At 41.1% G+C, this 26,839-nt stretch overlaps 1 protein-coding gene across 6 annotated transcripts in view; it reads left to right on the forward strand.

Moving 5' to 3' along the window:
* DYNC1I1 (dynein cytoplasmic 1 intermediate chain 1) overlaps positions 1-26,839 on the forward strand; it is a 186,653-nt gene that overhangs the window by 96,788 nt on the left and 63,026 nt on the right. For all 6 annotated transcript variants that reach the window (XM_064704345.1, XM_064704343.1, XM_064704341.1 and 3 more), the window contains exons 7-10: positions 5,344-5,433; positions 14,166-14,328; positions 15,474-15,573; positions 20,259-20,384. In XM_064704345.1, coding sequence (XP_064560415.1) covers positions 5,344-5,433; positions 14,166-14,328; positions 15,474-15,573; positions 20,259-20,384 — 479 coding nt within the window. The remainder of the gene's footprint in view (positions 1-5,343; positions 5,434-14,165; positions 14,329-15,473; positions 15,574-20,258; positions 20,385-26,839) is intronic.

Here is a 26,839-nt window from a genome sequence, read left to right on the forward strand (position 1 = left end):
CCCCCCAAAAATGAGCTGTTTAGTAATCTATTTGAGCAGTACCAGTGCTGACTTCCTAAAACTGGCAATCCAAAAAAGGCAATGCAGTATTCATCTCAAGAATTGAAACCCTAAGCCAATGTCATGTGTAGTCCTCTCAGATGCAATTATTTATTCTAGTATCCTAGTTTGTCTTGAATGTGCCTGGTATGTTTTTATGTGCTGTAAAAATAAATACAGTGGTTTAAAAGCCCTGGAAAGTCCAAGTAAGTATTAAATAGTCCAGCACTGCAGAAATGCAGGGTCTGATTTTCTGAGATCATCTGTGCTCTCTGTGAATATCTGATCCAATTCAGCACATCTGGGCATTTCTTCTGCAGCTGCCGGGGACCTGGCTATGTATTCACAGAGCTTTCCTCTGTACCACCTATTGCAAGTGGTTGTGGTGTCCAAGGCAAAGACCAGGCACAGAGCAGGCTCATTGGAGTTAGTAGTTGGATAACATTTGAAAATTAGTATTTACACCCAGATGAAAAAAAAACCAGTTTTGTAGGGAGAGGTCATACTCTTATTAGGGCAACTTCTATAGTTGGGAAAAACAGACAAGCTTTTAGACAGACAGGACCACTTCTGGTCTGGAACAGAAGTGTTCAAGCTAAGAGACCAAAATGAAAACAATTGCTCTACTTTTACTTTGTTAAGCACTGTTCAGATTGGCCACCTCCTAGATCCTGGAGAGTCATCAAGGTCTGAGTTATGAAGAAAACATTTTTGATCCAGTTATCTCAGTCTGTATTAATCCCACATATGGCTCCACCAGCTTCAGCAGACAAACATCATTATCCAAGCATTTAATGATCATTTCCATTGAGGATTTGTTTATTTATAGAAGGCAGGGTGGCCTTAGTGGGCAGGACTCTAGGCTGAAACTCTGAAGCCCACTCTGTGTTCCCTAAGCTGCGTGATGTGCAGTGAGTGGGTCTGTCTGTCAGCTTCTGTGTGGTAAATAGACATACCAAAACTGGCCTCCTTGCAAAGTCCTTTTATATCTACAAAGGAGAAGTGTTGCATGGGAGTTATACACTTCTTCATTACTAGCTCTTTTTCATGTGGTTCCTTTAATAGACATTTGAGTTCTGATAGTGTTACACCCTGTTCTCTTCTGAGCAGGGTGCAACACTACTGCTGGTGCTGGTAGCATCTCTGTTTGCCAAATATGACCAAAAGACTCCTACTACTGTGATATGAGCAGCTAGAAAGTTGTTTCTCTAAGCTTCCTAATATTAGATATGCTCTGAAAAGGGAAAGGCTATGTATGTTCAGGAAATACACAAGTTTCTTCATCTGGAAAATTATTGCAATCTGTGTGGGCACATGTGGAAATGAATAACCATGTAGATGTTCACAGATTCTCCAGTAAATGTACAGTAACTGATATCTTTGCCACCTTTAAATAAAACACAGGAAAATGAATGCTGAAGCATTTCCCATTATTCTTAATGTATATGTATGTGCAGTCAAATGTACAAATGTATAATAAAAACAAATGTATGTACTATGTACATGTGTGAGGATACATACATTGGTATTAAATAGTATGCTATATATCTATATATATATATGTATATATATATAATGTCATATAAACATTTAGGTTGCAAAGCCAAGCAACATTAGGTAGTCCAGAATGCAGATTTCTTGGGCATTCTTGATTAGCCCTCGTCAATATGTAGGATGATACAATTTTAATTGCATTATAACATTTGGGGGCTTTTTTCCTTAACAGATTCTTGCTTCAGCCAGTCAATAAGGGAACAGTTTTTTAACATTTCTGCTTTTTATCTTCTTCTGCTGAGTGCTCTGGCCTCAGATCTCATATTAGTGCACATGATCAAAGTATTACACTGAACACGGAAAAAACATTAATCCACTTTCAAGGTTTAGTTTTGCTGTTGCTTCCTCAACAGCATCATAATATGCCACAAATCCTGATGAACATGTCTCTGCAAAACATCTATGCAGGGTGAGAATTCTATTTTTTTTTTTTACAATATTATTGCCATCTTGCATAAGCACTTAAGCATAGGGGGAGAAAGGACAAAAATGTCAGAATGACAACTTTCAGTGAATGCTGGAAAAGGGAGCTGTGGGAGCCTTTGCATGTGTAGAATTTCCCTAAGACTTTCTCCACTCAAAACACGGTGCCAGCTGACTTCAGCTTTCAGCACTTCTGCATTTCAGGCCCCAGGTGTCTCTTGCTGAGCACCCAGAAAATGAAGCCAACCACTCAAGAGGGAGGAAATTCCAGAATTATGTCATCATGCCTACATGTGGGGAGGGGAAAGGAGCTAATCGTGCCCAGACAATCCAAATTCTGGCATTTGCTAAGATTTTAGCATTTGACTCACAACCCTATCATTCTTTTAGCTGAGTTTCTCTTGTATGTGTATACATTTCTCTGTAAATAAATAAGGACATCTAAACTGTGTCTAATCTCTAAAAACTCTTGCACTGCTTTCTCAGTAAAACTATTTTGATGTTTGTACCCTTGGAAAAAGGCATGATGTTTTAATAACCTTTACTTGCTTCCATTTATCCCTACACTGCACTAGAAGCAGGAAAGGACTATAGACAAACAAATATTTGATGCCCAAAATCAGAGGGATCAAGGACTTCTAGAAACAGGGATAACTGTGCTTCACTTCAACCTGAAAACCTGATACTAAATCTCAAGTTCTAAATTTGCTACATGATCCCTATCCATTACCAAATTGCAAGCGAAGCATTAAAAAGCATTGCAAAAAGCTTTTAAAATCCCAAATATTTCAGTTGAATATTGGTGTAGTTTTTGTTTGCTGCCTGAAAATTTTCTCAAACCCTTCATCTTCTGAAACTTCCCTGCACAATCTATCAGGTTAGAAACAGGATAAAAATGGAAGCAAAAATCTATATTTAAACAGCTAGTTCCAAAAGTTGGTGCTTTAGGGAATGAAAACCTTTAATGCAAGACTCACAAAACTTTTGTAGGAGCTGGTTTTATTAGTATCTACCATAATTCTGTCTGTGTGTATATATCTGTACAGCATTGTGATCCTATCTGTGTGTGCATGGTTCTTGAGGTTGGCAGAGTATTCACTCCCTGCTGCACCAGGCACTCACACTTCTCTCCTGTTCTTTGAAGCTGGGAGTGCTTTTCTTCCATGCATCCCCATCTCCCCTAGCACCACACACCAATGGCACAAGGACCTTTTTTACCCCTCCTGTGCGTGTAGAGCAGGAGAGCTCTTCTCACCAGCTCTCTGCTGACTGTGCTGGATGTTATCTGTCTTTCAGCCAGCAGACAGAGCAATGTATTTACCCTGCCAAACTGAACCACCCTGGCTTGCTCTCTAAAAGTTCGTCCTTAGTCCTTCTGTGTAGGGTATCTGGGGAAGAGTAGGCACCAAAGGGAGGCGTTGTGAGTACCCTACCTTTTTTTCCACCTCAGGTTCCGTGGTCTGACAAATCCCTGATAAGGGAATGGCATTCATTAGTAGTGCTTTAAATTCTGGAAATGCCTCTTTATCCATGCTGGATTCCTCCTCCCTTTCCAGCTTGGGAAGCACATAGTTATCCCTCCTCCCTGGTGGCTGGGGAGATGAGTTTTTCCTTTTTCCCCACTGCAGTCACTAGCAGTAAGGGGAGTGATGGCAGATTTTATGCCAAGATTTCCTCATTTTACCAACAGGGAAAAGCACATCTCTCCATGCTGAGACGCCTCCTTACAGCATGTGCCTGAGACATGATCTCTAGCCAAGAGACTGCAGAATCACAGAGTCACAGAATATTCTGAGTCTGGAAGGGACCCACAAAGATCATTGAGTCCAACTCTTGAGTTAATGGCCCATATGGCAGCCAGCAACGTGTCCCCTCTGGGCTTCTGGGAGAAGTCCCAGTGTAGGCAGTGTGGTGGGAGTAGTATGGTGCCTATTACGTTATTGAAAACAAAATACAGCTGCATGTTCCTGTTGCTTGAATGCAACCTGTCAGCACCAGCATCTCACAAGAAGCCAGGACTCATTACAGCCAGCCTTCACAGCAGAAGGTGCCAGTAACCAGCCAGCTGGAGAAGGATGATATGTTTTCCCCATTAACATGGCAGGTTAGAGCAGGAAGTGTGCCTGGAGAAACACCATGACATGAGGAACTGTATGGTGACAGGAGGTTGTTCAGAAAGCCCCAGAGGAACTGCAGTGTTCTCCTGATGGCTGAATGCCCCAGGGCCTGGACAACATGTGGTCTCTTGTGCCCTGGACCAATACGGGGCACCAGTGATGCTTGCTATGCCTTGGTGGTATGTCAAGCTCCAAAATAACTACAAAATAATTCCTCCATAGCCTGTGGATTTACTCATCCTAATTGTTAAATACTTTTAGGAACAGCTCTATTTTCATTCCTCATAGTTCACAAAATCTAGAAAGCTGTGTGTCTTTATCCTCTCAAGAATGTGAGTGGGTTGGGTGCCAGCCCTGGGCACAGGAAAAATGGATCACATTGCTGTAACAAGCTGGTAACAAGTAATGAGGGCTAGGTAGACTCTGAGGCATTTTGGTGCATCACTGTCTTTTCAGCTCTGCTTGTATTATGTTCTGGTCTGGACAATCAGAACTCTTGTAACTCAGAGAAACATCAAGGAATGAATGGTTTGCCCTCCTGAATAAAATGAGAACATGTGAGTGTGGGGAGAGAGGGGGAGGGAGAGATGCATTTGCATAGGTCAGGAAAGGCCATTAAAACATCTGGCAGTAGTAACTGACATGTGTCAAATTTTAGTGTTCATTAAATTTGTATTAATGCAAGAATGGTTCCTAAGCTCCAAATGCCACTTTTGGTTGCTATATTCCCCCAGCTGATGGTGATGACTTTTCAGAACTGTGCCATGCTTGTTTCCTTGCTAGTGGCATCTGACCTGAGGTCAGTTTTCTGTTTAACCTATTCCTGTAGGTCAAAAGACAAATTAATCTGGTGAGAATTGAATTGGAAATGAGGTATGTGGATAGCAGGTGTCCCAGCTGTGGAATAGCTGCCAGGCTGAAAGGTATTTGTATCTGTCCTCATGCCATCCAAGGAGTCATATCCGAGGTCAAGGAGATATTCAGTTGACATCTGAGAGGGGAAGTTATGGGGAGCAGAAGTGGCAGGTGCCCTGTGCGAGCAGATTATCTTGCAGTCAGGGGGGAAATGTCTAAGAGTGTCACTCTGAGCATAAATGTATTGGGCACTTTGCCTTACCATTTTATAATTGTAAAAAAGTCAGACAATTTCCAGGCCCCTTAAGGAGGAGAATCTAACAAATCTTTTTCTTCCTTTTTTTCTTTTTTTTAGAGGATGAAGATGATGAAGAGATGGTGGAGCCAAAAACACAGGATGACTTAGAGACAGAAAATCAAGACCAGAAGCAGGAAGTGAAAGAAGGTACTTTAAAATTAAAAGGATGATTTTTGATGTTTAAAGGATAAGATTCTGCCAGTAGCTACTCTCATAAGTAGTTTTCACTATTGAGAACACTGAAATTGAAACAGTCACCAGTTTTAATGATTCAAAACCATATGAGTAGCATGAAAGCAGAAAATTGTATCCCAGAGACCCAGCTGGTAGGCCTGAGAAGATTGTGAAAGGCATGAGGCTTGAGCTGTTTAGCAGAATGTCCTGCATGTCCTTATAATTTGAAAATGAAGTAGGGATTCTTGGATCCCAGTACTGGTACTAATTTGTCCTCTGGCTCAAGTGCTCTGCTTATGTGAAAGATTTAAAATGGGAATGCCAGGCATTCCAGAAGCTCTATAAAGTTTCTTGGTCTTCAGAGACACTTGGAGCCCATAACTGCCTGCCTGCTAGAGAGGAACAAAGCTAAACCTAGTGGTAGTCAGGAATCTTCCAACAGAAAATGATTTCACTTGAAAAATGTCTCCTGTCAAAATCAAAACATTTTGTGGGAACTGCCTCAAGGAACTTAAAAAACCCCTCTGAAGCCAGACCAGCCCTTCTGTCCATTACTCTGTATTGAGGTGCTCTGCACCGTTACAAGAGACAAAAATTCAGATTACTACTTGCTTCTGGTGCAGACAAGGGACACTTGTTTAAGTCATGCATGTCAGCACTGATGTGGTAGATATGCTTGGTGCCTCTTCTCCTTTCCTTGGACCTGTCTTACCTTTCAAACTAGAAGAATGGTGTGAAATTTGGTCTTCCTCATCTAGAAATGTACTAGGGTATTGGCTATGCTGGTGTGTCAATGCCTTCCATGGTCAATGGTCACTCCTGTGTTGAGTAGGGAAAAAGAACTGAAATAGCAGCAGCTGTAGGGTAGAAGGAAATGGGTTTCTTCTCCAGCATTTCTTACTTTTGTATTGCCAGGACTGCTCAAAATTCTGTTTAGCCTCTTGAAAGGTAGTTTACTTCTTCGGGTAGGGTCCAAGTTTTTCTTGCCGTGGTGATCATTACCAGGATAATTCTGTGAGCTTGGTTTTTCCCAAGATAATCTCACTAGGGGAAAAATATGGAGCCATTTTACATGGAAGCCCATGAAATCTTCAACTGGGAATACAGCAGCCAATGCTTATTTCTCATCCAGGGAGACCGGTATCTTTTCATCAGTAAGATAAGATAATCTGGTACACTAGTGCCCACATTTACTATCCTCACCCACTGAAGTACCAGCTGTATTATTTTGATTATAAATTGGTTTTTCTTCCCTCTTTAGAGCATCACAGAAATCACTGATGCCATAAATCCTGTAGTGTTCATTGCTTGTTTAGGTCCTTGTGGAAATGTGGAGAGATAAAAATCCTCCTGCTCCTCATCATTCTGCTTCTTCCACTGGCCCAAATCACGGGTGCCATGGGCAGAGGGGACCAGTGCAGATAGCAGGAACAGGAGTCGGGCAAGTCTGCAAAGGCAGCACTGAGGACATGAGCAAGAAATGTGGCAACACAGAAAAACTTCATTCTTCATGGAAATTACTCTTCTTTTCAAAACTGTGAGGTCAACTTGCATATGGGCTTTTGCAGTCACTGGACCTAACACAGTGTCCCTTTCTGTTGATTGCAACAGAAAACCATAAAAACCTCTACTAATGCACACCATGCACAAGCACTCTCCTGGGTTGCTGAATGTCCCTGTAGGATTCAACTTAGAGCTTAGCCCACACCCATTTATTCCCAAAGAATATTGATGCTAATGCTTACACATGGGGAGAAAGCACAAATTCCTGCAAGAAGAAAAAAATTAAAATAGAACACTGAACTGATTTATTTTACTTTTTTACTGGGCCTTCAAGTTAGCCTTTTATGTACTTTGCTTGCCAGCCACCACTGCCAACAACTTTTATTTCTTTGCAGTGCTTTAGTCAGAGGACAGTGCTCCCCTTCCCTGCCCAGCAGACCCCCAGGAGCAGTAGATCATCTGGGCTGCTTTAGCACTGGTCTCAGGCACACCAATGGCCGGCTGCAAATGCAAGGCACAGCTCATTTCAGCAGAACTGACTTTGTGAGGTGCTTACATCTGACGGGGTTCAAGGAAGAAGAAAACATGCTCATTGCCTGATAGAAAGTGAACTTGACCTGTAGTATGTGTTATGATAGATAAAATAGTGGAGTGCTGCTGACAGGCATTAATTGCTGTGAATCAGATGAAGCCATTGTCCACAAACTGACAAGGAACGGAGGCCCATTTTTTAGTGTTTGGTGTCATTCTCTCCCACTTGGCTTTAGCCCTTTTGCCTGCAAAATCCCATTTTCCTCTCTCTTGTAATCACCCTTCTCATGTTCTGAGCAACATTCAGAGTTTGAAGCCATCGTTTGTGTTTCATGGAAGTGATTAAAACCATGTTACAAGTCAAACAGGAGTTTAGAAGAACATTTCCTGTCGGTGCTGCACTCTGTGTGCCTACTCAGAATTAATAGCTTTTCTGCAAATTAGCACATAATGGGTTAAAAGCATGTTTATGTTGGCATTAAGTACTCTGGCTTCTTTTTCTCTGCAAGGCAAGACAATATTTTGCAAACTTTTTAAAGAATCTCTAATAGACATTATAGTGGCGCCATTCACACTGCTATATAGTAGTTAAGGCTGTGTCAGCACTTCCATTATGAATCCTGTTTTTCAGGGATTTATAACCCAGCCGTAAAAATTTGCTCTGGGCTGAAATTTGGTTTCAGCTCAGGGAGCACATTTTTTAACAGATTAAAAAAAATCAGCATGGCCTTTTTTGAGTTATAGGAGTGTTAAGAAAAAAATCCATGGGAGAGAGAAGTGCAAGTAGGGAAAGGCAGAGAATTTTTTCATGAATATAACTCAAAAACCGGTCAGGATAAAAAATAAAGTTTGGATGTAGTCTGTTCAGTCTCCCTTTCTCCAAGCCAACAGGACAAGAGTGCTCTATTTTTATAATGGTATTTTAAGAGGAAATGGGATTTTTTTTAATGTGGTTTATAGGTAGTTCAGTTTAATTCTTCAGACATTTATTGCATGCTTAATTTCCTCATCTTCCCCCCGCACACCCCAGAGCTGCTCTGTGGGGTTTGGTGGGATTATTCAGCAGCCAGGGGTGTTTGAGGGGTCCTACCCTGGTTCTGGACATGTCCCAGCATCACTGTCTGGCATGGCACCTCTTGCAGAGCTTCACTGCCATGGCGGCGTGAAGGGCAGAGGAGCAGCTCGAGCCCCCCAAAGTGGCGTGGGAGATGAAGAACTGACACTTGACCACTTGAAGTGTTTGAAGCCCTGGGACCACCTTGTGTTCCTTCTGTGGGGCTGCCTGTTGCCACCCATGTCTCTGGTGCCTATTCTGTTCTCCCCATGGTTTTTGGAAGAACAAGTGTGGGACACCTGACGGTGAACGGGCTCTGCCTGTTCCCAGCCTCTCCTGAACACATAAACAAGAGACTGGTTCCAAACGGTGGCATCAAGTGGGATGGGGTTTTCCACCACCAGAGAGCTCTGGAGCTCCACCTAACGCTCCTCTTTGTGTCAGTAGAAACCACAAGAACAACGGGACGGGCTTGGTCTTAAAAGTAGGCCTCAATCTGCATTTATCGGAAGCCATGGGCATATCCACAGAAACTTGCACAAAAGACTGTGATGGGAAAGGCTGGGATCTGCAGCTCCAAAGACCTGCTGTGCCCTGCTCTTGCCCTGGCTCTGTGCATAGGGCTCAGGTGTCCACAGAGCAGGCTGGGCTGGTGGGGATGGTTTCACTCCCAACAGCTCAGGCATCAGTACTGGGAAAGCAGGACAGGTTGTGGTGAGGTTGGTCATGGCCAGAAATGCCACGGTTTCACTGCCACCAGCACCACAGTGAGCTCAGGTGTGCCAGCCCATCCTTACAGCCAGCTCAGGCGTGCTCAGGGATGGTGTCCAGCACCGCCCCTGGAGAAGCACAGGCAGTGGGAACAGCCCTGCCTGGCACAGTATCAAATCTAAGGCTCTGAAACTTGCTACTTCAGAATTTTAAAATCCCTAAATAAAGCTTGAAATCTTCCTTTTTATGTTTAGTGGTTATGCCATGAAGGGGCTTGCCAGCACAACAAAGACATGACATATATCACGCCATGGTATGGGACACAGCAAAGCAAGATATGGCATTTGTCAAGCCTGACATGAAAGTGCAAAGCACAAGAAAAACAGGAGGATCACAGGATCACAGGCAGAAAAGGACTGAAAGCTGCTGAGAGCCACTTCACACCTTGCAGTTCTCACCCTGTGCCTTTCAGCCATCCTCCATTGTCAGCACATCCAAAGTTTACATGGATTTAAATAGATGCTGAAAGAAATAATACAGCTCTTAAAGGGGTTTTAATAATCTCCTTCTGTCTCTCATTATATCTCTGGGTTGATAACAAGGCTGCTTCCTGCTTTACTGTTTTTATTAGTCTGCCCTTTCTTTCATTCACTTACTCCTTTTGGTCTTTTCGTTTTTGTGTTTTTTTTTTTTCTTTTTCCTTTAATGGACCTAATTTTCATTTCTCTTGTCAGGTTTTTAGAATTGCTGAGATTCCAGGAGAATCTTTGTTGTATTTATTTAAATGTGGGACAGGTTTTTTTGTTTTGTTTTATTTTTTTAATGTTTTTTTAACTCCCTTGAGAGAAGACTCAAATTCTGCTACTTCAATATTTCTAAATTTGTTCCTGAACTGTTATCCCAACTATTTATGTTGTATTTACTACAAACATGCTTCTGCTGAATAAGAACAAGTCTGCAGCAATTTTATCTTTGTTCCTAAAATTCAAGAAGATGTTTTAATATAAATTTTTTGGTTTTTTCTGTTTTGCCCAAAGAAATTTATGGACAAAGAACCCGATGTGAAATATGGTATTTTTGAGGATTATGTTAAGTCACATGAAATGATAAAATATTCCTATTTTTGTAAATAAGTCTTGAGTAAATTGGTTGTTTTCACATCATGTTCAACTATTGTTTCGTATTCTAGACCTTCCTGTTCAAGCACAAGTATATATATTTTTCATTACAGATACACCTCACAATTTCTTTCCCTGTGGTGCCCTCTGTGCATATATTACTCTGCACGGTAATTTAATTTTAAATGTAAATTCCATTTTGTTTTGTACAGTATTGCACATTAGCATGGACACAGGGCCTCTTTGGCAGCTGTGGGTGACACCCCAGCCCAGCCCCTTGCAGAGCAGGCTGCTGCTGCTGTGGGGTCCCATCCATGTCTCCGGGGGTTCAGGGACAGACGGGACACCCGGAGCTCCTGCCAGGCAGGACTGGGTGGCTGCACCCCAGATCCTCCTGCATGAGCTGGGCAGGGCCACAGATGGGTGCACCTCCTTCAGGTGGGGTCACAGCACAGGCACAGCAGCTCTCTAGGAAGCCGTGGTATCGAAGCAAAAGCAGACTGTGGAGCTTTCTTTGCAGGAGTTTTCATGGCACTCCAAGCAATAAGCACGTAGCTTTTAGCAGTAACATACACGCTGCACTGGGCTTTGTTCAGCACAGAAGGTTAGATGTGGTTGGTTTGGGTTTCATGCCAGGGAGAGCATGAAGACAAATGCTGTATTCCTACAGGGAATTTCTGGAGATATTGTCACATCACATAGGTCTCTGTGACAAAACAAAACAAAACACACTTTGATCAACTACTTATGTTTCTCAGTTTTCCTTAAAGAGAGCCTGTGTTTCTTGAAAGCTGAGATCAAAGTCACTATAGGCTCCCAGATCGGAAGAAAAATTGCAGAAAATTACATAGCTTCTTTTTATTTTATTTGAGGTAATGGACAGACAGGGAGAAGGAACAAGGAGAAAATGGGAATGTCTCTGAAAGATAAATGGTTAGAAAACCTCCATATTTGAAAGAACAAGCCTGTCTGTTTGGGTTTTTTGCTTATACTTCATGTATTTACAGTAGTTATAGCAATGTTTTACACTGGAAAAAATAATGATAACATTCTTGTGAGAAGAGATTGCCTCAAATAAAACTTCAGAGGCAGCCGAATGAAAGAAGAAAATAAGGCTAAAATATGAAGCTTAATATTGCCAGGGGGCATCTGGTGTGTCAGTCAGATGAATGAGGTAAGCTGATTTATGCCCTAAAAACTTTAGCCAAGGTGTTCCTGATGGTTTAATAGACTGCTGGCCTCCCACAGATCATTGCTAACTGCAAGGGAGATTTTGCTGAGGTAGAACTACAATCATCTGTTTCTCCACTGCTGTGAGCACTCCACAGCTCCCAAGTTGTTTATTTTTTGCCTTTTCCTTTTCTATTGATTTTGGGTTGTATTTTCTTTGCAGTTATAGCCAGCAAATGGCCGAGTAATAAATTTATATTTCCAAGCTGTAGAGAGGATTTGATTTAGCAAATAATTTTTACCATTTGCAGCAGTTTAACACGAGTTTTCCAGTTGCCTTTGCAGTTGTGTTCCCCCTCTTTATGCCATTTTGCTGCATTGTCATGCTTGTTGTCTTTGATTCTGGGAAAGCAATGCTTTAGTGGTGACGATGGGATATTGCCTCATTACAGGCTTCCTTGCCAGATGAGTTCCCTCAGTGCCAATTACTGTTCAGCAGTGGATGCTGCAATAGGTCAGGCTGTTCTTCTTGCTAGTCTTTTCTTTCACATGCATTGCTTCTGTGTAGAGCACTCAGGGGCAAATTGTGCTCCTGCCTTGGTAATTGTCACTCTGCTATGCAGGGGGACCATATGAGGGGATGCAAATTTTCTCTGGATGTGTGGAGCTCCACAGGGACCACTAACCTGCTGGTAGGAGACATAGGGCCAAGGCCATGGGAGATCATCAAAGGCTAAAGTTTGTAACTTTCTAGCTGCTCTGTCTCCTGAGGGCCAAATTGCTGCTCCATCTTTTGCATTTTTCCTGCCCTCTGTTTAGCTCAGGTGTAGTGCAGGGATTTTGTCTTTCAGAGCTAACGCTTTGATCACTTGAGGCAAATCATGGTGAAAGCAGCCCCTCCCAGCCACAGCACCTCTGAGAGCAGGGGTGCTGAAAACAGGGGGTACTGCAGGAGAGATAACCATGTCACTCCTCCTGCCTGCTGCTGTGCCCTTCCACCCGTTCCTGCCCTGAGGGCTGGGGGATGGCATCGTGCCCCATCCAGTTGGACATGAATCCAATGAAACACAGGAAAATCAGTTGGAGAGCAAGGGCAACATCTGCCTGATCACTGAAAGAAGCTGTGTGGCATGGCACAGAAACTGAAAAATCATTTTGAGCTGTAGCTTGAAAGTGTGTCACTCATTGTTTAATTAAACACTGAGATATGTATGACAGGGCTGGGAGTTAAACTTTGCTGTATGGTGGGTGTTCTCTCAATTCCCTTTTTTGGCTGCCAGTTTTTAACCCAATATGGCCTACAGAGACTGCAAGGTCATTTTCACAGGTAAACACCTCAAATCTGTAGTCTAAAGCTAAATGCAGGAGGCCTTTGATCTCCTGTTAAACTCTTATGTAGGAGTCTCTGTAGTTTTGCAGTAAATCTGTTTATGATATGTTGTTTGTGCTCCTAATTATAAATTTGGAACAAAATTCTCTGCCAACAGAGCTTTTTATGCTGGGAATTTAGGCTAGTTGCAAGGTTGGTTTGGGGTAACTGTAAAGATACTGTCATTTCTTGAAGTAGAAGCAATTCTGAAATAGAACTATAATGATGATTCAAAAGCACTTGTAGGAAAATACATAATCAATATACAATATTCACAGAATATCAATATGACCCTGATAGTGCAATTGAGAACAGAATTTTTTACTGTAGTAACAGCAGCATCCCAACTTTCATTTCCTCTGATGCTCACATTTGAGTTATAATTTACCAACAAGTCATTAAACTGATGGAGATGTTGCACTGGTGTGTCCTTTAAAGACAGTATTTTTCAAATGAAGGGCCAAACTGTAAATATTGGAAGTAAAGGTTTAGCAACTCTGTATACACGCAAAGAAGCAGCTTCATCTTGGGGGAGACATACTATTCTTACTGCTGCCCAAGATAGCCCCTACCCCTCCCAGGGCAGCTTTGCCCATGGCTTGATGACATTTGTTGCTCTGGATCTTAGTATTCCTCTGCAGGGAATAACACTGCCTCAAATAAACTGCTGTTTGGCTGGTTGCTTGCAATTTTGCTCCCTCAGAGAATATCTTTGGTTATTCACTTCATTACTTTGTAGAAGTTCTGAAGCAAAGACAGAATTTATCAGTGACACCAAGTAGAAATTGGAAGAATTGAAGGGAGAGATTATGTGAGACCTTTTAATATAAAGAACTGTGGTATAAGTTAAGAAGATTATTTTATCTTCAGCTCCTCTGACAGGTCCTCTGTTACATAAGTGTTCTGCTTTTTCCACTTAGGTATTGCCTAAACGTCAGTCACGGCCATTTCCTGAAATAGGAACGCTGAGTTTATTTAATTTGGGGGGTTTAAGTATTTTCCATTTCAGAATAATAAATACATAAGATACAGGATCTCTTCTATGTAAAGGCTACATTCTGGTAATATACAGGAGTATGTTTAGACATATTAAAAACTTCTTAGTCATGATTTTAAGAGTAAAGCTTTGATTTTTCTCCTGACATGGCTACAGCAAGCTTTCATGTCAAAGGAAACCCACTGAAGATGTTGATTCATTGGGGAAGGGGTGAAATGTCATACTCCTAACTACATCTTTTCATTTTCCAAGCTCCTCCTAGAGAACTGACAGAAGAAGAAAAGCAACAAGTTCTCCATTCAGAAGAATTCCTGATATTTTTTGACCGCACAATACGTGTAATTGAGCGAGCTTTGGCTGAAGATTCTGACATCTTCTTTGACTATAGTGGCAGAGATGTAGAAGAGAAAGATGGGTCAGTTTGGGTTTTTTTTTTTGCTCCTGTAAAATAAGTTTTATAAAGACAATTCTAATAACAGGAAGCCTTAATTTAAAAAATTAATATTTTTATTGTTAAGAAAAGCCTAAAATCTCTCAGTGAAGGCCTGGGTCACTTTGTCATCTGAAATGATATTTTAAAATAGCTTTATGATTTACTGATCTGGGTTTTGGCAGGTTTTTTAATTTGATGTATTACTTAGCTGGTTTAATTTTTTGTTTCATTTTTGGGATGAAATTCAAAATTCTGGGAAAATAACTGAAAGACGTAAATACACATGTACATGTAAATGTGTACATTCCAGCTGTGTACGTGTGTGTGCTTATGATATTTTCACAAATTCAAACTAGTGTTGTTTATATTCTACTACTGCCTCAGGTCTGTAATGGATCCCATTTTACCATGCATCGTGGGGATGAAAATGATCTCCCAAAGCGTTTGCAATCTTAACAGCTAAGACGAGAAGTGACAAGTTTTGTTTTCAGCATTTGATATGGGAGCAAAGCAGTAAAACTTGTTAGTTGAAGAAGAAATATTTAGGTTGCAGCAGCTGCGTATCTGCTGAAGCCTCATGGCAAATCAGTAGCTGTATTGCATGGGAGTTACTGGAGGCTAACCCAGAACAGCATCCGTATGGACCAGCTGTGTGCATCAGTGTGGCACTGTTGGACCAGCACTGAGCTTCAGCCTGTCCTCACAGTGTCACAGAGCATCTGCTGTCTCCATCTCTGGGAGATGGTGCTGTACCTTTAACATTTTAGGAGTCAAAAGTAAGAGAGGTTTGGTTATAGCTTGGAGGTGAAGGTTCATAAAAGTGGGAGCTGAATGCCAGGGCCAGGTTCATCCTGGGAGAAAAAGAGGGCAGAGACGGCCCAGGGTGACCCAGAAGAGTCAGGCAGGCAGTGAGAAGTTTAAAAATGTGGTTTTGTGAAACAGACCTAAAATTTGTTCCTTGTTGCATCATTTTCAGCCAGACAGTCAGTGGGAGCAATTAAATCAAGGTGGCAGACTCCCCCAGGCTGAGCAGAGATCTAAGAAGCAGTCCAAAACTTTTGCACTGCTTTTCACAGCATTTGAATCCTGATACCTGAAAATCTGTCACTTTGTTTGAATTCACACAGAGATGTTCAAGCAGGAGCCAACCTCTCCTTTAACCGGCAGTTCTATGATGAGCACTGGTCAAAGCATCGTGTTGTCACCTGCATGGATTGGTCTCTTCAGGTAAGATGTGGAGCTGGGAGATGAGTTTCCATATCACTTCCACTTCTCCCTATAAAACTTATGGGCAGCCTCTCTTTGCTCTTCTTTATGCAGAGCAGAGCAGGATGTTATTTTTGAGAGAACAGCAAGGCCTTGTATGAGTGAAAGCACTTTTCTCTGTGAAGAAGGGTGGTGGATGATATAGAAGCTGTCCTTTTTTTTTGGTTTTTTTGTATATGTTACTTGGTCTTCAAAATCAGGATGTTGTGTTAAAACCCTAAGTTAACAAACCTACCAAGATTAAGTCTTTACTTTTCCTCCCCCTTACACTGCTTCAGCCAAAAATGGAAATTTTTTTTAGGACAAAAGGTTTAAAATTAAACTAACTAAAATTAATTTACTAAATATAATATGTATACATAGTAGATGTATACATATTACATGAAATCTTTAAAAATGGTGAGAAATAAAATTAATTTTTCTAATATACCAAAATTTAAAATTTGAAAGTATCTGAACAATTTAAAAAGATTGAAAATAGATCTTTCAAAAACTGCTGGATCCTCTCTTCAAGTGATGGAAGAGGAGGCTGCAGCTGCTCTGGGTCATGCTAAGGCAGCATGCCTGGAATGTACCCAGTTTCTCTGCATGCAAAGCATTGTCATTCGAAAATAAAAATGATGATAGACTTGCTTAAGCTCTCCAAAACCAATGCAATCACATTAGCAAAGTGCAGAAACCAGTTTAATTAGTTACTCTGTTTGGAGAGCTGGGATTATCAGACATCATCACAGGTCCTGTTAAATGAAATTGGTTCCAGTTTTACTCCAGCTCCCCTTGTCCTGTTTCATCATTGTTAGCCTGTTCCTAGGTTCTGGCCTGGAGCAAAGCATGTGGTTTCCTTGGGGAGAGAACCAAGGAGACTCTGCTCCTAAATCCACCATACACATTTAACAAAACTTCTCCAAGAGCACATTGAGTTCACAAATGCAAGCACAAACCCAGCCTCAGGCATGCCACGGGATAAGAAGCACGGGGACTTCCATCCATGCTTCTCTCTTTTCCCTTGAAATGGCCACAGAGCTGCTTCCATCCCTCTGGGCACTTCCCAGGCAAGGTGGCAGCTGCCTGCACAGGAGGCTGCAGAAAGGAGAAGAATCAGCGGGTCCCAGTGAGCCCAGCTGCTAGGCTGAGCACATCTGGGTGGTGCACAACAGCCAGTTGCAGAGAAGCTTCTTGTAATAGCCAGCTTGCACTCCACGTGTGAAATGAAGGATTTATACCTTTGCTTTTATACAAAATATCAGCCTAGCAACAGGTATGTGCTATTGTGATGTGGGTGGCCTTTAAGCACATATGGATTTCCACAGAAATCAAATATAAGCCTGAGGAAACACTTATCTTAGGTTGTTCACTTGTTCAGGGGCTGGAAATTACATGGAATTCTTATCTGATATTTTCCTAACAGGCAGCTCTTACTGTATTCCCAGGGCAGCAAGAAAAAAAGCCGCCTCAGAAGAGCACTGCCAAATGTAATTGTTCAGCCCCTGGGGCTTGAAGGCATGTTCTGCTTCCCACCTCTTTGTTCCAGGGTGGCCCCTCCTGCCTTCCTCTTTGTTAACTCCTCATGCTCAGCTCCCTGGCACCCCAGCAGGGGCTTCTCCATGTGGGGGGCTTCTGCAGGCTGCCCTACAGTAGCTTGGGAGTACAGAGTTGCCTCCTCTCCTTCCTGCTTTGAGTTGTATCCACGAGACAAGAGCTGGAGCCAGACAGAGGTATTTCACCTAACCACTAGCTCTGCAGCTCACACATGCTCCAGGACATGGCAGTGTCCACTGTGCCAAAGAATAACTTGAATAATCATGGGAACTGCAGAACACATTGCTCAATTTTCTGCGATAAAACTGCTGCTGCGAAACAGCCTGGAGGCAAATAGAAGCTTAATCAAACAAAGGACATTGATGCATTGATTAAACAAGTTACTCAGTTCCCAGTCACATGTAGAATACAGTCTCAAACATGTGGGATCATTCATACCATTCAAGTTAACCCTCTAGCCCCTTGATTCTTTCACAGAACAACAGGAAAATGGCTGAGGTGCTTAAGGATCTTAGGGAAAGGGCCCAATTGATTGAGAGTAAACATGAAGAATGATAGCACCTTACTCTGTCCATGGGAGCTAACTTAGATCACCTAAAGCCAAGAAAATCATCATCCTAGGGATAGTGATATGTCTTTCTGGACCCTCAGACAGCAGCCTTGAAGGAGGTTTTGCACATCACCATTTCTATGTTGCTTTCATTTGCAGGACATCTGGGCACCCGGTGAGGACTGAAACTGTGTAAATGGAAGTAGCTTGAGTGGGGCTTTGGAGTGTGCAGTGCCAGAGAGGATTTAGGGTACTGCATTCAGCTCTGTTTTTTTAAGAGTCAAAAAGCCTCATAATGGTGTTACCCATCTAGGTATGACCCCAGCATCTGCTTAAACTTTAAACTGTGTTTCCAGTCAGATACATAAACTGATTGCAAAACCTGACAATAGACCAGCAGGATTTGAGTTAGTGTCTGTTTATAGCCAGACTGCCAACCATGCCCACTAAACTTCCCAGGAGCATGAACCAGCCCCAGAGTGCTTCAAAATTGGTGCTTTGGGCCTGGCCACACACACTAGCTGGCTGTAGTCTTGCTGGCAAGAGGGCTTGTTGCTTCTGCCTGCCCGTGTTTCTGCCCCTTCATGGCTGCAGGCTCAGGCACTCACGTGAACGGTCCCCAACCTGCTCACCACAGCGTGATGCCCTGTCAAGAGCCTGCTGCACACTCTGTTTACTTGGCCATGGGCCAGTGTGGGATGAAAAGGTTCAAAGGAGAAGCTGAGTTTGCTGTTCAGAAGTGGTTGTAAGCTCTGTTGCAGGAGTGAGAGAGAAGAGATGAATGAGAACAGTTGAGGGCAAGGCTGGCACAACTGTGTCCAGAGAGGTGGCATCTCAGGTGTGGGATTAATTCACCTTCAAGTGCCCCTTGGGTCTTGATGAGGGACTGGTTGGTCTACTGCTTCCTTTAAATTCCATGCAAGTGAATTGGGTGTTAAATTGTCCTTACGAGCTGTGCCAGCATCCAGGGTCTGAAGGGATGTAGGTACAATCCAGTCAGAGTTTCCCTAAAATGGGAAAGGGCCAGGCTGTGGTGTCCATGTGTTATTGCTGATTCCTCCACACATGGGTCCAGGCTCACTCAGAGCAATGAGCTTGAGTAGGAAAATCATCAGCTCTGTGATACATTATCCATGGAAGTGTACAGAATGTGGGAAGCAACAGCTGCTGGTGGCAGAAGTTACAGCTGTGTGCATTATTTCCTTCAAATGGATTTTGAGAGCAGAGAGGTTCAGACTCCAATAATAACGATAGGAAGGCTGGTGGTTTGGGGTTTTATTAACTGTTAAAGTGCCTTTGGACCAAATTCACAACTCCCAAATGAGAGTTTCTTTGTCCTGCTTCCTACCAGCTGCACTGTTCTCCCGTAAAGTGGTGGATGGTTTGGTAGGAATTAACCTGGGAAAGACAAAAAGTGACAATAATTTGCAGATACTGAGAAATTTTGAGGGAAAGCATTTCTAATTTACAAGAGGAGAGTGTAGGTCTTCCACAACTTAAGCTGCTGACTCGTTGGTCTGCAGAAGCCACATGCTTTTCTCTGGACATGCCATCATCTCCACTGCCTTACCCCTCTAAATAGGCAAATACTCAGAGGGAAGGACAGAGGTTTCCAGAGGTGCCTTGTGTCAAACATGTGAGAGTGAACAACTGGGAGTTACTATGTAGACAGAAAGTGATTGTTGTTTTGTGGGTAAATTATTACTTCTTACAGTGTTTTAAAATTATGCAAGGTCATTAAGACAGTGTGAAATTCTGATTTGTCATTTATGATGTTATGTATATATAGATAGGTATATATAAACAAAGCAAATGATTATGGGTGCTGCATATCTACTTCTATACAACAGGGGATAATGGGTATACAAAAAAGTGTGGCTCTGTTTTTAGAGTGCTTATTGCATCAATCCTACTGAGTCAGTGGAATTCAAGGTCGCCCTGTGCTTTACAAGATGACCTCAGCATCTTGTAAAATTGCGCTTCTATGAAGAAAATGTTTTGTTTGCCATTTGAATCATCAAGAAGAGCTTTCAAGTTGATTCTGTGCATAAGTGAATAAGAGTGGATAATGAAATAAGAAAGAATAGTTTTCAGGAATGCTGAAAAAAAAAAGTGAATTTCAGAATAAAAGCTAGTCAACCCTATGGTCATAGTGTTTTATTATCAGTCAATTAAGACAGCAGTTTGTCCCTGAAGACATGTTGAGCAAATATTTTAAAATTATTCAAGCTTTCAAATTTTTCTTCCTCCTTCCTTTTCATTCCCTTTATAAATATTTTGCTAGTTGTCTTTTCTTAAGAATTACCTGCAGAAAATAACATTGCCTTTGTGATATTTTAGAATAACTGATAGAGAGCAAGTATCAGGGACTTTAAGGATGTTAGGGATGAGTAAAATGTAAAACCAAAATGAAGCAGAATAATATGATTGAACTAGCATTTATTTTAATTAAAACCAGATATTGCACATTTACTGTAGATTATTTCTGTCTGATATGATTTTGTGTAGGCTTTTCATTATCCATGTTATTTTATTTGCATTTTCTTTTCCTTTCTAGTACCCTGAATTGATGGTTGCATCTTATAACAATAATGAAGATGCTCCACATGAGCCTGATGGGGTAGCCTTGGTGTGGAACATGAAATTCAAGAAAACTACACCAGAATATGTGTTCCATTGTCAGGTAAGGCTGAGGAAGCCATCGATTTTATGCTTTAGACAAAACAATTTACTACATGGTGCATCTCCCCACTGATTATACGAAAACATTAAGGTTAAAAATTGGCATATTTAGTAAAAGTACAAGTGACAGTCCAGTGTTTTTGGAAGGCAACCAGCCTTCTCAAACAAAAGCCTGTCAGAGCTGCATGTCATTCTTTGTCTATTTAAAACAGTCCCTAGGAGATTTAGTTCATAAATCCCTTGCACTTATGAAGTAACTGTGGTGTACCACTTCCTCATGCAGGCAGTAACACATGCTTTCCCACCCACGTTAACTTCCTCGCATCCTCTGCACTCAAGCTGCCCACCCTTGCCTTGGTTCTGCTCAATATCATGTTTTGCCTTTAAAATTGGGTAGTAAACTTTGTATTTTTGGACATGTATCTGTCTTCCAGCCTAATCAAAATGGTATCGATTTCAAGAACTACTCCACCAATTCCTTTAGGTCAGTCAGTTTGACTGTCCTTTAAGTCAGCAAAGTAGTGTTTCACTTCACTCAGTGCTACTTTAAAATTATGCTGGCTTAGAAGTTTATGGACAATTCAAAAATAGTTAAGTGTTTTATTTCTGTATGTCTGTTTGTTGTTCTTTTGCCACTGCTTTTATGTGTGAAATGGCACAGCCTCTATTGACAGCAGTGTTCAGCTCACTGCCTCTATCTCCATCAAACTGTCCAAACTGTGGAACAGGGCTTGGGACAAATTTCAAACCTCTTCATTAATATCCCTCTGTGGTAATTAAATACAGGACAGTGGTATTCAAAAAGCCATATGGAAAAGTTTCAGCAAGTAAAACTTAACAATCAGAGATTAGTAAAATGCAGATAATTCTGTGGTAAAAATTGCTTCTCTTGGAAGGATATGTATTACCTGGCTAATTGTGTAAGCTAAGTGTCATTTTACATTTGAGAACCAAACATCTTTTTGAACTAAGTTTATGTTTGGACTTGGGTACATTATCAGATGTAACATAGTGGGAGGGAGTTGCTGGAATTGAAGTTGGTGCTTCAACCCGATTAAGTAACCTTTAATTCTGGGCATATTTTTCTAATTTGCTATACTGAAAAACAACTTCACAAGGAGTTTAGGCCTGCAAATATGCTATACAGATTTATATACATAAATATGTATGTATGTGTTTGTGTGTGTGTCTATTACTTTTGAAAGAGGACTTGTGTTTTCCTGGGTATCATATTTGGCAGCCAATGCCAAATTGGCACTGACCTTTCAGACTGCTTAAGGTCTTAGCTCAGATCCCATGTTCAGATTCTTCTATGATACACATGCAGCTTAATGGTTTGAACAAAACTTCCAAGAGAAGATATGACATTTCTAGGAAGGATAATCCTTAAACTAGATTGATTTTGTAAGATAATGACCAGATTCAGGGTATCCCTCCTGTGCAGACAGAGGAAGATTGACTAAAGACATAATTTGTTCCATTAAACTTCTGTCTAGATGCACTTAAACAAAAGAGGTATGACTTACTGCATTGAAAGCAATGAGACAGGCCACACTCTTCACTAGAAAAACACACACAGGACAAAGTAAGTGGTGGCCAGGGATTTGGCATGGCTGAGCTTCTGTCTAATTCTCACATTGTTGGATGTGCTCCCTTTTAGAACTGGAACCTTGAAACCTGTGACTTGAGAGACATATATGACACTGTGCTTGCACATATATTCTGGATTCAATCTCTTTCAGCTAAAGAATGTCAGTTCTGCCCATGGGAAATATTTATTTTCCTTTCAAACTGACCATAGATAATTTGCATTATAAATCCATTATGAGTTGGATCTGTCTTTGAACCATCATTATAGGGCTTTTGATGTGGAGTATCTTCTGCTTATCTTCAGATTAGATGGGGAAACCCACATGGGATTAAATGGGGAAGCAAAAAGTATACAACTTGGTCTCTTGAACACAGGTTTTGTTGTAACTGACTCAGATGGAAAATAAGAAAAGAGTAATATCTTAGCTCATACTCTGGATTTCAGTTCTATAGATCATCATGTTATTGTTAGTGGAAACTGTGTAATTAGTAAACCCCATATAATTTATATTACCATTTTGCTAGAGAAACATTCCCTTATTCAGTCCTGATTCTGTTATTTCTCTAGGCCTTCTGAGAGATAGACCCAATTTTGTTTCATCAAATAAATGACCTTACAACAGTCCAGCCCAACAACTAGAGATGAACACACACCTTACTGTTATAGCTGGGTTGCCCAGAAAGGCCAAATCCAGTACTTTTGATAGTACTGTGGAAATTTGTTGGGGAAACACAGTGTATTTCCCCAATAGCCCTCTATTTTCCTTCCCAATGACTTTCTATAAAAAGTAGTCTCAATAAATCCTACAAGATGCTGACTAATATACCTTTTGCCTTTCAATTTTTGGGGCTCAGAGAGCAAGACACAAGGAAGTAGAAACTCATTTCAGGTGCAACTGTCTATGAGATTTTGCGAGCCAGTTCTGAGAAGCCAAATCAATAAATGGGTTTATGAAGGCATTTCTGAGAAACTTCTAAGAAATTTCACTTCAGGAGTTCTGCTAACATCAATAGAGAGAGATCTGTGAAGCATCTCTGGACAGCTAAAGAGCTGGCTGGAGTTGCAGCAGGGAAAACTTCAGATACCAATTGTGCACATTTGGTAAATTCTTGAAGTTAGAACCCTTAATCTTTTCCTGTCTTTCCTGATATATTATCTAGATGTGTACCATGGAATTTCTTTATGTTCTTTACCTCTTTCTGACACTGTTTTTAATCTTAAATAGGAGAATGTTAAATGCTGAAAGTTGCCAGAACCAAGGGGCTTTAGCTAAAGTTCAGCCATGACAGACCATGATGTAAAAATCTACTGGCAATGATGTTTTTCCCTAACTCCGGTCAAAAAACATTTGATTTCACTCCTGAAATGTGAAGGGTGCTGTATTCTGTAAATATGAAATTCTTACCCAATTTAAAGTCATTTTAAGTTGTTGTCTCATTAATACAATTTAAGTAGTAGTAAATTTCATAGCTCTACAATGTGTTGTGTACCAGTACTGGGTTCAATTTTAGTTAATACTCATTAAAGGAAAAGTTACAATTAGCCAAGTAGACATACTTACTCATTAATTCATGTGTACTGCCATGCGCTCTATCAGATGCTTTCTAAAATAGTCCTGATGGCTTCTACTCTTACCTCCCATGGAATTGGTTTTTTTCTTCTATGTGTTTTATTTTTGCCCTTCTTTGAGTTTTTAAATTTCTGCTTATGTGCTGACAGTATTTTAGCTGTGACTCCCAGATTTTTTCCTCTGTAGCTCATCATACATTTCTTTACCACAATGTTAGAACTAGGAAAACAGGGAAGAATGAAGGATTGGGCAATTTGTTCGTTTGTTTTCCTATGCAAGCAAAATTTGCTGTCTCAGAAGCAAAACTGGAATGGGAAGATGATATCATTTGCCAAAGGAATGAATGCTCAATGCTTTCCTTAGGTAGTGAGAAATAAATTGAGCATGCAGTAAATACTGCAGAGTGCAGACTGGGAATATCTTTGTAGGGAAGAGTCAGGGACGTCCTCTTCCCCCATGCTGGAGCATCACATACTCTTGGTGTGATCCAGAGCATTCCAAAGGCAAGACACAAGCCTTTCAGAAGTACTTCATGAAACCATGCAGATGAGTCAACCCTAGCTGGGTTGGTTTGGCAGTATCCAGAGATGGAATGAATTCCAGGAACAGCATGGAAATTGCATTGAGTCTCCCTTGGTTTAGTTGGGACAATTTTAAGCAGTGGTTCACATTGCTTCTCTCAGCTACTGCTGGTTTGTGTTTAGGCGGAGGTCACAAAAACAAAAGTAGTATCTCACAGTTATTGATGACCTGACTCCACACGTGCTCAATCCTGTATTGATTTCTGCAATGCACAGGGCTGGCCTTGCATGTGAACATTCCCTCCTGTACCATTGCTTGATAGAGTAGGACCAACCATGTTTTTCCATATTTGTGTCTTTTTCAGGAAGTGCTTTTATGTTCTTTATGTGTTTTTCCTTGAACATACAAATAAAAATCTGCATTACCCATGAATTAGGAGGATTATTTGTACTACTCATCATCTCTGCCCCTGATGTTGTTTCTGTTTCATGGTGGTCTGATCTAAGCTTTCTAAGTCAGAATCACCTGAAGAAGTATCTGAAACTTTGCAACAACATATCTGGACAAGTGAGGCAAATGAGAACTCAGGGTTTGCAGTAGATGGGCTAGCAGATAATGGTCTGAGCTTTACACCCCTTCTTTCAGCCTATTAGCATGTGTACAGCACTGCTCTTCTATCAGATCTCATAGCTTTTGGGTTAGACCTGAACTGCAGAGACAGAAGTCACTAGGAAAAGAAATAATCTGTTACCTAAGGGACTTGAGGGTATTACAAACCATTTCCTTTCTTCTGGAACTGAAGAGGGGTTATTAAAGTTGGTTGAGGTGTCTGGATCTCAGCCTCAAACATCCATCATTTCAGGAGAGGAGGGGTGGACGAGGAAGACAGCTAAAGATATTAGTTTTGTGCAAATAAACCAAATTGAATGTACTTTCTGATTCGGGGGACTCTGCATTGTTATTGTGAAGTAAAGAATTCTGGTTTACTACACACAATCTAATCATAACAGAAAAAAAAATATTACGGCATTGAAGGTCTTTTGATTTATTGTGGATTATTTCCTGATCTTCTAATTTCCTCTTTGTCAGCTATGTCTTTTCCAAATGTCTTAAAAGGGCAGTCAGAAGTACAGATCTGACACTTAGAAGCAACTACAGTCAGTGTATTTTTAAAGCAGGAGAGCACATATGAAGTAGCTTTTATTTGAGGAAGCAGTAACCATTTAAGAGTTCTTTCAAGGAGTCAGATCAACTTTTAGTATAATCACAAAAATATTTCAGCAGTATATCACTTTCAATAGCTGCAGCTATTTCTGTCCTTTTCCTAAAATGCTATGCAGTCAGATTTACTTGGTTAGTTCCATCTTTTTACTAAACTGTCAGGTTTTTTGTGGGAAAGGGGATTTGTGTTTTCTATTTTAATTTCAAGAAAAGATGTCCATGCTTGGAAAATATTGGTGGATTGGGTACAGAAATCAGCTACTCAGCTGCACCACAAAATGTTTCATTCTCCCCTAGCTTTTTTGTAGTGGCTTCCATACACTGCCATTAAGTTATGTGTTTGACCACTCTTCATTGCTTATCCTGGTGTGGTCTTTCCCTTTTCAACTAAATGGATGGAGTCATAAATGCATATCTTAGAATTAGATGCATTGAGGTAAGTGAAAGGCTATATTTAGTGGCTGATATTGGCCAGAGTTGCCTTATTTTTTTCCTGATCTGGTTTCTTTGTTGTTGTCTGCTCTTTCAAAATCAACATAAATTCCTTTAGATGTGCCTTTTGCTCCAGCAGCCTGCCTTCTAAAGGTGCTGGGCGCCCAAATCCACAAGACTTGTGTGTGGAACAGGCTGAGGTAAAAGCCTGAATGACTAATATCCTCCTTTTCCTCTTGTCCTTGAGTTTCCTTCTCTGCGGCAGCCAGACTAGAGCTCAGTCCCTCCAGAGCTTCTAAAGAAAAGAAATACTACAAGAAATTGAGGAAAATCCAGAAAGTATGGTTGGAACACTTAAAAAATGAAGAAAATTTTCTCTTCTAGTTATATTGGTGCTTTTCCACAAAAACTTCCTCACCTTATAAGTGCTAAGTTTCAAGCAAGGATTCAGGTCTTCAGAGACATACAAAAAATGAAAGACCCGGAACTCTCTCTAAGCTTCACAAACTTTCCCAAGTAAAATCAATCCAAAAATCCAGCATGTCCAATTCCAAAGCTGACTTACCTAATTCCTCAGTTTCTTGTGAGAGAGGGTACCTGTCATCAGTAAATGTCAAAGAAGACATATGGTTCTGAGCTGACTGCAAATTTTGCAAAAAAAACCACAAATCCCTTCTTTGGAAGAGAAAGTTTTTTCCAGCCTGAGTTCCCCTATGACCCTATGATCCTAAACATGAATCAGATTCCTCCTTTTTTCATAGTAGTTCACTGGTAATTGGGCTTTTGACTGTCTGCCTGTGAAGACACTGATGCAACTGTCACAGTGGGAATACCTCAGCACCCAGGCTCCCAAATTCGTTGCTGACTTGTGTAACACAGACCCAAATGTTGCCAATCATACCAAGGGGGGGCTTCTTCAGAGATAAAGGTGCTGTTTTCTCTTCATTTCAGTTTTGTTTCCTGCTGTGCATCATCGGTAGGATGATCTTGATGGAGCTGTGTAAGCTCTGCCTTTTCTTTGGGACGCTGTTGCTCGTACATTTGTGCCTGCATGGTTATCTGCACACTGTAATAATTAATGCAGGTGCATAGTTGTGCCATTTTGAATTACATTTTGGGC

This window comes from Zonotrichia leucophrys, chromosome 2 (assembly GCF_028769735.1).
Source record: "Zonotrichia leucophrys gambelii isolate GWCS_2022_RI chromosome 2, RI_Zleu_2.0, whole genome shotgun sequence".
NCBI lineage: Eukaryota > Metazoa > Chordata > Aves > Passeriformes > Passerellidae > Zonotrichia > Zonotrichia leucophrys.